This window comes from Mirounga leonina, unplaced genomic scaffold (genome assembly GCF_011800145.1).
Source record: "Mirounga leonina isolate KUSES-001 unplaced genomic scaffold, KU_Mleo_1.0 Mir_150, whole genome shotgun sequence".
Taxonomy (NCBI): Eukaryota; Metazoa; Chordata; class Mammalia; order Carnivora; family Phocidae; genus Mirounga; species Mirounga leonina.
The window spans coordinates 24,949,331-24,960,188 of record NW_023270374.1 but is presented as its reverse complement, the minus strand read 5'-3'; the positions used below and the strand labels follow the sequence as shown (position 1 = coordinate 24,960,188).

The 10,858-nt window shown below is 64.0% G+C and overlaps 1 protein-coding gene across 1 annotated transcript; it reads right to left on the bottom strand.

Moving 5' to 3' along the window:
* Positions 1-446: 446 nt before the first annotated feature.
* SNPH (syntaphilin) lies at positions 447-9,537 on the bottom strand. The gene is made up of 4 exons (XM_035005685.1): positions 9,048-9,537; positions 8,236-8,343; positions 4,985-5,134; positions 447-1,945 (listed from the first exon to the last, which is right to left on the bottom strand). Exons 1-4 carry the CDS (start codon positions 9,227-9,229, stop codon positions 763-765), a joined length of 1,623 nt encoding a protein of 540 aa, XP_034861576.1. The 5' UTR covers positions 9,230-9,537; the 3' UTR covers positions 447-762.
* Between the last annotated feature and the right edge of the window lie 1,321 nt (positions 9,538-10,858).

Genomic DNA, 10,858 nt, shown 5'->3' with positions numbered 1-10,858 from the left:
CACCAGCCTGTCCGGCTCAGCTCTCACGGGAAGAACGATCTGACACAGCCAGACGCGGCGACAGGGAAGCGGAGCCTGGGGAAGGTCCAGGACGAACAGACACAAGAGCCACGCTGCGCTCTGCCGCCTCGTGCCCAACATCGCCCCGTCTTTCCTCCGGCCCGTGCCTATGGCCGGACGAGGCTTCCGAATCCCAGAGCGGGGAGCGGCCGGAAGACGCTGGAACTGCAGCCGGGGCCCGGGGGTTGCAGACCCCGCTCCGAGTCCTGGGCCGGTGGCCTGTGCTCTGGGCGAGGAGCTAATACTGGCCCAGAAGGCTGGACTGAGGGCAGGGGGCGGCTGGAGGGGCGTGGGCGGTGACACGGGGGTGGGGGCGGGACACGGGGGTGGGGGCGCGGGGCTCCCGTGGGCACGTCAGGCCCCGCCTCCCCACATCGACACACCGGAGACTTCGGGGAGGGAGGAGGGGGTGGGCGGGCGGCCCCGTGCGGAGGTCCAGGTGGACAGGGCCGGGTGGGGGCACCTGCCCACCTCCCCTCTCTGCAGTGCGTCCCTTCGGCGTGCCTCCCTGCCTTTGGTCTCTCTTCCCTTGTCCTCTGTCACAGTTTGAGGGTGCCTTCCCCCAACCCCGACTGCCAGCCCCCCGACACTGTTCACGTCCCGAACGAGCCACTCCCAAACCCCAAACGGAAGTAAGACGAGGCCCCCGGGGCACGAGCGGGAGGGAGAGCGGCAGCCCCACCGTCCGTGGTCAGGCGGCGCTCACAGCTGGGAGCTGCGGGCCGGGGCGCCCGGGCCGTGCGGGCTCAGCGAGCGGCAGCTGACCCTGCGGATGGAGTGCAGGGCCACAGTGCAGCAGCCCCGCAGCAGCGAGCTGATGTTGTAAACCGGCTGGCCCTGGCGCCGCTGCGAGCGGCAGAGCCAGGCCACCGTGGGCACGGCCGGCACCACCACGGCCAGCAGATCCACGATGTAGTGGCGGCTCCAGTAGCTCTTGGGCTCCTTCTCGGCGGCCGCCGCCGCCTCCTCTTCCACCGGGCACGCCACGCTCACCGACGGGCCGGGGCCGGGGCCGGGGCTGGCCCCCGGCCGGTGCGCGCTCGGCCCTCGGGTGATGGGCTCTGGGGCCTCCAGCTCGTCACCCACCGTCACCACCACGGCGGAGTTGGGGTCTTTGGGCCCCAGGGGGTGGGGCTCCAGCTCTGGGCCCCCGACCCCCAATTCAGGGACTGCCCCGCAGACCTGGGCCTGGGTCACTTTCTCCAGGATGGCGTCCAGGTCCGGCTGGTAGTGCGCGAAGTCCGTCTGGATGGCGCGCTCCTGCATGCAGCTGGCCTGCACCCCGGCCTCCAGGCCGCACAGCAGCTTCTCGTAGGTGTTGCTGGCGGGGAAGCGGGGACCCAGGCCGAAGCTGCTGTGCAGCGAGCCCTCCTCCGGGCCGCAGTCCACCCCCGACGACAGCAGGCTGCTGGCCTCCAGCGCGTCCGTCCGGCTCAGCGTGTCCTCGGTCAGCCCCGCGAAGCCACTGTCAGCCCCGTCCTCAGCAGAGGCCCCCGGGTGGTCGCTGGGGGGGCGGTCGCCGCAGACGGCGGGGTCACTCAGCTTGGTGTAGGTGGAGCTGCGGGTGAGGGAGCGGGCAGGGGACCCGCCGGCCGACTCCCCGGCACCATCCTCCTTGGCCATGCCGTTCTGGGCCACTTCCATGCTGTGTAGCAGCGTCTCCAGCTTCTTGTTCTGGATGTTGATGTCCACGAAGTACTTCTGCAGCCCCTTGTCCTTATCAATCAGGTTGTTCTTGACTGTGTCGATGACCTGCTTGAGCTGCTTGATCTCCTTGCGAGCCTCCTTCAGGGCCAGCTGGGCCTCCACGCGGTGGCACTCCTCCTCGATCCAGTCCTCCTGCATGCGCGACAGCTGCGTCTTCAGGTCATCGATCTCGGTGTCCCTGGGAGCAGAGGAGACACACATGCTCGCTGCCTGGCCTGTCACCACCACCAAGGACAAGCAGGGAAGGGCTGTCACCCAGGACAGAGGACCTGTGTGCCTCCTGGCCCAGAGCCAGACACAAAAGCCCTGACTCAGTGCCTCCTTCTCACTCCAGAGGGGGTGAGGGGGTGGCCAAGGGGCCTCCTCCCCCCATCCCCCGGGGTCAGGGTAGGGGGAGAAGAAATGTCTAGGCCCCTCTGCATCCTCAGCCCTGGAGGCTGAAATGCAGACGACCGTCCCCACTTAAATCCATCACCTACAGGAGACATTAGACAAGAAAGACGCTCAGTGTATAAATAAATGCCTACTGCTATAAAAACCAAACACATCTATTTTAAAATCTTAACCTAAGACAATAAGAACTAAACGTAAAATCTCTGCCCCTACGAAAGCCGGTGGTGCAGACTGTCCTCGGGGGTCCCCCGCCGGAGCCCCCGGAGGGGGGAGGCAGCGGGCTGCTCTGCTTTGCTGTGGAACTTACTGCCACCATGTGGCGGGTGGGGGGGGGGCTGCCGGCCTCACGCCTCCCCTCAGTGCGGGGGATGAAATGTGGTGGGTGCGGCAGAGGAAAACGGTGACCACAGGTGGCTCTCTTTTATCCACACTGGTCATCTCTGCTTTGTATCTACTGTGAAGGGGATGGGCCCAAAAGATGGACAAGAAGGCACAGGCCATTTCCGAGAGAAGAGGCCAGCGCCAAGCAAAGCAGACACGGGCACCCCGAGTCACAGACGAATCTGGGGTGCAGCGGAGGGAGGCGAGTTAGAAGAACATCCTATCAAGTCTGGCGGAAAAGGCAGCGTGAGACGGGGCAGGATGCGGTGAAGGCCGTGAGGGTGAAGGAAAGCCACTCCCGAGCCAGCAGGTCTTGCGGGGAGAGGGGGGGCGGGGCACACCCACCCCGGCACCCACCCCAGCCATGCGGCCCACGTGCCCCACATTCACGGAAACGCAATGCACACAGGGCTGACTGTCACTTTGAGGGTGAGAAGCCCAGCAGAGGGACCATCCCCGATCAAGCACCGTGCGCTCTGCGGAGTCAGATGGGAGGGTCAGTTCAGGAAATGAGGCCAGGAAGTGTGCTCTGCGGAACGTCGAGGGGTCCGGGCTGAGAGGCTGCGGTGGCCGGCAAGGTCAGCAATGGCATTACCTGGGAAGGGGCGGACTGGCCCGCCTACCAGGACACAGCGCCGTGATGGCAGCGGGGAACCAGAGCGGCTCAGAGTGGCCATGACAGACGGGCCACTGGGCACGGGGCCCTTACTGGCGTTCCTTCTAGGGAAACCTGCCACACTGACGCCGAGTGCCGGGAGGGAGGAGCTGCTTGGAGGAAGGGATTGGGCATGCTCCGTGGGGCTGGGCCCTGCCCCTCTCTCCTTGGAGCTGGTGGGACCCCAGGCCAGGCAGCTCTGGCTTCCCCACCCTGTCTAGGACATTACAGTTGAACTGAGCCTTGAAGGATGAGTTTGCCCAGGGAGCAGCATGGGGGCAAGGCCATCTCAGGAAGTGGGGCACAGCAAACAAAAGCACAGGGGGTAGAAGCTTCTTTATGGAGAAGGTAGGTTACTGCAGGAGACGGGTATCAAAGTGAACACGCGGAGCGCGTGCGGCAAAGAGCTGCCATGGGTCCCTGCAGGACTAGCAGGCAGAGAGCGGCCAGGGATTTAAGGTGGGGCCCGTCCATGCCAGGGCGGCGTGCCCAAACCACGCAGGGCAGATGGTCTGCCCAAGCCACTGGGCCAGCCCCAGAAGGGAAGCCGGGAGACGGGCTGTCTGCTTCCTGAGCCCGTGAGTGCAAGTGGCCAGGCAGACCCAGGGCATCACCTAGAAGATGACGGGAAATAAACATAGAAATGCCAACTCAACAGAGAAGGAGGCCACAGAATGCCACCTGTAACTTCCCGTAGTTCAGAACCACAGCAGAGCCAAACCGCATCGGCTGCTTGGCAAAGCTCTGGCCATGGAAGCCACGCTCACGCGTATTACAGGCTTCCGTTTATATGCGGTGTCCAGAACAGACGAATCCATAAAGACAGAAAGACGAGTGGTTACCAGGGGCCTGGGCCACGACTACTACCGGGAATGGCCTTCCTTTCTGGGGTGATGAGAATGTTCTGGGACCAGATACCAGTGAGGGTTGCATGATTCGGTGCCTACACGAAACATCGCTGAGTGGTACACTTGAGAGAGGGGAACTCTACGGGCTGTGAGTGACGTGTGCATCACGCTGCATAGTTTTACAAAAAGAGCAAAGAGGAAAGAAGCCATGATCGTGTCGGCCTGCCCCGGCCCCCAGTGCCCAGGGCAACTCAGAGTCGGCTGCCTGTTCGGACACTGTCCAGAGGAGATGGCGAAGAGTTGGGGGCAGTGCTGAAGCTGCGGTCATAAAGATGAAGCCGGTGGCCCAGAAAGGTAGCAGCCGAGAGGGTCAGGATTGGCCCTCAGGTCCGGAGAGTGAGCTCAGAGGGGATCGCGGGGGCTCCCGGGGGACCCCGGGGCTGAGTAGGAGCTCGAGAAAGGTTTCTCATGATGTCCCATCGTCTGTAAGTACATGAGCAGAAAGGCCTCTGGGGCCTGAACCCGTGGGCCAAGAGCCCCCTGGTGACTCCCTGGGCGGAAGCAAAGGGGCCGGCAGGTTGTTTCTCCCCCCGCAGGGAAGGTAAGCCAAGGAGAATGCCCTGGGCTCCTGCTCTCCAGCTGGGAAGGAGCCAGGGGACAAGAAGTGGCCCACAGGGGCCACCAGGCTCAAACTGAGAGAGCACTGCCATGGGTGTGGGGAGGACCAGCAGGCTGGCCGGGAGAGCAGCGGATGGGAGGAGGGGGATGGCTTGGGGCTCTAGAAAGGGGGTCCTACGGGCCTTTGCCGGAAGGGAAAGGGCAGGCTGGGTGCCGGGAAGCCCTCAGCCACTCCTTCCTCCCAGAAGTGCCCAGGGCCCTGGGGCCTCTGAGTGTGGAGAAGGCGGCGTGTCCCCAGGGCTGCCCCTGGCTGGCAGCTCACCGGTCCTGCAGCCGGTCCTGGGTGTCCTTCAGCCGGGCCTTCAGGTGCCGGATGCACACCTCCTTCTGCTGCAGGGGGGTCAGGTACTGCTCCGGGGTGGGGGGCTTGACGCCGTGGTTGTCGCTGCAGAGCGTGTACTTCATGGAGCGCCTGCAAGGGGACACGTGTCAGCGGGGAAGCCGTCCCTCACCGTCCTGGTCCCACGGCCACCAGATGGCTCCGGGCTAGGCCTCCGCGGCAGCCCGTGTGGGCCTGAGAGCACCCGGGCCTTCTGGAAGGCAGGATTTATTAAAGCTCTTCTGAGTGAAGACCACAGTGGGGAGCCTGGGGCTCCCCTAGTTACGGGTGGGGACGCATGACAGAGCCAGCGCACGGCCCGGCACCATGCAGGGCGTCCCACTGATGCTGCCATCTCAGTCCCGGGGGGGATCCCAGAACTCCGGTGTCCGGTCTCCGAACCCAGAGAACGAGGGGGGGGCCAGAGGCTGGGGGGGCGGGTGCGCCTTCCCTGTGTAATTCTCCCAGGGCCTGCGGCGGGGGGGGGGGGAAGGACCCCGCCCTGTGTAGGAGGACGCACCCTCAGAGCTGAGAGCCTTACGGCCTGGCCTGCCGGACCCTGGGGGGGACCGGGAGCGCAGACGCGCGTGCAGGCTCCGCTGTCTGCAAACGCACTCTGGTGCCCTCCTCGCTGTCCTCACGTACAAGCGCGCTCGCCCGGCCACGCACACGCCTGGTCCACGTGTGCCTGCACGCCCACCTCCGTGTGTACACGCCCGTGCCCGTGCCTCCCCACCGCCCTGCGGCCACCCTCAGGGACACTCACAAGGACCAGCACAACAGCCCACACACGGGTTCACGCAAATGCAGGCACACGCCCGTGCTCGAGGGCACGCACACACACAAGTGTGAACACCCCCTGGCTCTGGGCATCCCCTCGTCCACAGCTGTGCCCTCAGGTGGCAGCAAGCCGGCTCCACCTGCTGCCCAGCCTGGGGGGGCACAGACGCGTGCGCGTGTGTGCATGAGTGCACATGTGTGTGCGTGGGTGTGCATGCGTGCGTGTGTGCGTGCATGTGTGTGTGCGTGCGTGTGTGTGTGGCGAGCGCACCCGGGTCTCAGCACTGCACGGTGGAGGCACCCCGGCCCAGTGGAGGAGGGCGGCCTCACCCCCAGAAGGACAGCACCCGGTTCCAGCATGCTACGGCCCAGGCTTCCTGCGGCCGCGTGTGCCAGAAAGGCTGCCCGGGTCTCGGCCGAACAGTGGACGGGCTCTCACACAGCCCACCAGAGGCCCTGTGGCCACCCAACGCTGCCCCTTCAGGGCACGCGGACCCCCGGGGCTTAGGGAGGGGCGATGACACCCACAGGTCTGCAGACAGGCCGGGTTTGCCGAAGCAGCCGCCGAGGAGGCAGTTTGAAAGGTTCCGCGGGAGCTGCCTAATGTTGGAGGGAAAAGTTTTCGTAAACCGTCAGCCGCTGCAGAGAGCGTGGGGCTAGAGGTGGAGAGAAAGGGGCGGATTCTCTTCTACTGACTCACCCCGTGGTCCCTAGGTTTAACTCAAGGCCTATCACACGCCAGCCTGTTTTCCGCGTGACAAGGGGCAGAGGGGTGGCGCGGGTCGGAGCTGGGGACGCCCCGTCTGTGGGCCGCCGTGCCAGGACTCGCGCTAGAGGGGCGCGGAGCTGCGGTGAGTGAGAAGGGGTTCCTCCCCGGGCCCCGGGCAAACCAGTTAAACCAGTACAGTGGAGAATCAGAGAAGACGCTGTTCTCACTCTTCCCATTTGCTTTCATGAGTGGATTTTTTCTAATATAGCATTTCACACTCATACATTTTTATTCATTAGCTCTATCTTTGCGGAAAAAATATATGAATAACCGAGAAGAAGAACATACTATAATCCGTGGGTCTCCGCTGTTCCCGCCTCGGAACACCTGTTTGCACTGAGGCCACAGCCGAGGCCCTGCTGCTCGCCCATAATGGCTACCATCCACATGGGCAAGAAGACCCTCCCACGGGGGCAGTGCTCAACCTCAGGGCTGGGACAGTCCCTTGCGCTGCAGTTATGACGTGCACTGCAAAAATCTGCTACTAATGAGAAGGTGTTCAAGTTGCCAATCGTATACTTTGCAAAATGTGAGCACATCATCCCGCTCACGCCCCCTGCACTCAGGGTGGGGTCCCGGCCAGGAGGCTGGGGCGTGGGTCCTGCGTGTGTGTGTCACCCATCATGTGTGTCGAGGTGGAAAACTCTGAGAACGGCTCCCTCAGTGTGATCTGAACATCACTTCACACCAACGACACCCTCTCCGCTGGAAGGGCAAGACCAGCCAAGACATCAACTCACCGAAGCCTGCGGGATGTTAGCCCTACTTGACGGATAAGGGAAAGACTCAGGGACTGGAAGAATGAATGCCCAGCCCGCACTCCCCGAGCTCCGGGCTCCTCCGGGGGATCAGGATGGAGCGCTCAGCTTCCCTTCACCTGCCTCCGCAGCCTGCTTTTCCAGTTCCATTCCCCTCTCTGGAGTGCACAACATAGCATGTGCTGCATTGTAACACACTCCACCTCCCAAACCTGCCGCAGCTCTGCCAGGGCGCAGGTGGACCCCCCGAGGAGAGCAGGACGGCAGACGCCCTAGGAGCCTGCTGCTCTCCGTTCCTGCCTTTTCCCCCAAGAGAACCCCAATTCTGTGCACGGTGGCAGGGTACCAGGGACAACGCTGGCGCTCCCCACACCACCTGGCCGGCAGCTGTCACCCAATCCTATGTCTCAGTGCCAGCCGGCAAGGCGTAGACGGAATTCCTGGGCAAGTGTCCCTTCTCAGAAAACATGGGTGTGTTGTCGGGGGGGGGGGGGGGGGGGTGGCCTTTCTACCTTCTTCCTTCCTGGCCCCGAGGCTGACCTGATGCCTGGAGGTGTAGGAGCCTCTGGTAAGGGCGAGGGCAAAAGCTGTACCCCAAGGACGGTAGAGCAGGAAGACGGGACGGGGTCCCCGACACTTCAGGGAGCTGCCTGCCGCTGGGCCCCGGTTCTGAAAGCATCACCCCTGGCTCATGTAAGCCCCTGTCTTTGGGACAGGGAGTCCCAGAGTGTGCAGCCGGGCGTCACCTTTCCCTCTCTCGGGCAGGAGCTGAGGCTCTGGGGGAATGAGCTGCTGGAGGTCGCGCAGCCAGAGTCGGCCGGTCCCCACCCGCGCAGCCGGGGCGCGGGGTGCAGGTGCATCGCCAGCCGGGCACGGGGAGGGGTTACCTGGGCGTGGGGCTGCTGTCGCTGCCCTTGCAGGAGCCCGAGTTGCTGCTGCTGCTGAGAGAGGAGGTGCCGTAGGCGTCCCGCACGCTCACGGGGGGAGAGGTGCGCCTGGAGGCAGGAAGAAGAGGCAGGTGCTCGCTCGGGCTGGCAGGCACCTGCGGACACTGGGCGAACACCGCCAGGCCGCTGCGGCCCAAAGGGCCCCCGCTGCGGGGTCACGGGCCGGGAAGAGAAGCAGCGGGGAGAGGGGGACGCACAGACAGGGGTGACAGAACAGACAGCGCAAATCAAGATGGAAAACCAGGAGCAGGCTGGTCCTCCTGGCTCCCCAGGACAGGAATGGAGGCTGGGCGGGGCCAAGGGTGGGGTCCCATCTGCCCTCGCCAGGGGTCCTCCACTTCCAGGGTCCCCCGAGCCCCGAGGAGGGCCCTGCAGGGGCTGGTGCAGGTGGGGCAGAGGGGGCAGGCAGGGGTAAGGACAAGAGGAGGGGCACACACAGGTCAAAGTGGGGGGCCATGTGAGTCAGAGTGGAGGACGGCACGAGTCCCCCCTGGTCACTGTGAAGCTCAACAGCAATACTGAGGATGGTTCGGGTCCAGTGGTTTATTAAACTGCTTCGGAGAACTTTATATCCACTGTGTCCCTTGAGCCCTTCAGTAGTTCCTGGAGGAGGTGAGTGATAGCAAGCCCATTCTAAAGCTGGGAAAACTGGGGAAATGACTTGCTCAAGGATACACTGTAAGTTGGTGGCAGTGGGGGGTGGGGCAGAGACCCTCCCTCCTCCCACCCTCCGAAGCCAAGGGGACACTCACCTGCGGGATCCAGCAGAGGCCCGTCTACTGCCCGGCAGAGACATGGCCATGAGGCTGCGGGTCCGGGTGAAGGGCGGGATGGGTGGTGTCCCCGGGGCTGAGGAGAGAGGGCGCGTTGGGGGTGCCGCGGGGAGGCCCGGACAAGGCCATGTCATCCTCTCGTTAGGGCCGCTGCCTGGCATGGCTCCTCCTCTTACCCTTCAGCAGGACACCCCAGGACCGAGCAAGGGCCCGTAGGCCAGGCGCTAGCCACAGCTGTCTCCACCAACGAAGTTAGCGCACTCCTGCCCCCCGACTTAAAATCTCGATCGTCAGGGCTTCAGGGGCAGCCAGGAATCATAGATCCAACCCCGGGTTCTCCAGATGATTGAACGTGGAGACAGAGCTCGAAGGCCTTGCCCAAGGTCACACGGGCATCGGGGCAGGGCCTCCTGACCCCCAGCGCAGCACCAAGTCCTCTACGCTATAAGCCAGGCCCCCCGATCCCTGACTCGGACCCCACCCTGCGCTGGACAATCCTCCCTCCTCGGTGGGGGCTGCAGGCTGGAGGACTCCTGGAGCAGGACCAGGATCCCCAAATTAGGCTGGGCTAGTCTCGACGTCACCTTCCCAGAGCGCCCGTTGGCGTGTGGCTTGGGGCTTCCTGTCTATAGGGGAGACAAGACAGACCAACATACCAGCACATGTGTAGAAAGACATATGGATACACACGAATGTGAAAAGGTACTACGTCCCTGCCATTCCAAGACAGGCCGCACCCGTCTCAGGGAGCATGCTCAGGATCTGCCCACGATGCAGGACATGCGGCCGGGCCCTCCCGCATGCATGCGGCACACAGGCATGCCTGCACCTGTCCATGCAAACATGCATGCTGACTTCGGCACGTGTCAGGACCTCAGAGCACAGGCTCAAAGCAGATGAGGAAGGGGGCAAATGGGTACAGAAGCCCTCCTCTGGGGAGGGGGGGGTCGGTGGGCTGGAAGGAGTAGGAAGTGACCAGGCCTGTAGAGACCCATCCTTGGCAGTCTTGACAAGCGGGTAGAGGCTTAGGCTCCAAGGGCAGCCCTACAGGGGTTTAAGGAGGGGAGAAGCCCCCTGTTGGGCTGGGCGTTGGCTGTTGTAGGAAGGAGTCCTGTCCTGGGCATCATCCCAGAGACGGAGGGGCTTGGGCTCTTTGCAGCCACGAGTCCTGCCAGCCCCAGAGACCCCTGTTCCCTCCTTCCATGCTCAGAGCAGGGACTAAGGACAGAAGCCTGGGTTACTGGAGACGTGGCCAAGGACCCTGTGCCCCGACCTTCCCCCATGCTGGGGAGAAGCGGTCACTGGGCCCCGCTGTGCACAGACCCCGGGCCAAGCACATTACGTACAGTGCACCATTGGCTCCTCCCAAAAACCCTATGAGGAAGTGCTGTGATTAGTCCCCCTACAGATGAGGAACCTGAGCCTCCGAGAGGGAGGCACACGCCCCAGTCACAACCCCAGCGTGTGGCCGGGCCAACAGGGGAACCAGACCAACACGAGATGCCCAGGGGCCGGGCCTCAAACTCCGGAGTCCCCTGGCCGGGCACCACCCCTTCCCACGTCAGGGCCTCCGGGGAGCCTGCTCATCCTGCCCAGTGGCGGGCCTGCCTCCTGAGGGGACAAAGGCACCGCTCAGGTGGCCTGTTTCCCGGCTGTGACACCGAGCAGAGCCTGTGCCCCTGGAGGGCCCGGACACAGCCGGCATTGTCTGCCCAGAGGTGTCGGGTGCCGGGCCCAGGAGCTGCCGACACCAGGCCTGTGACCTGAGCTGCTCGCCCCAGCTCGGGGAC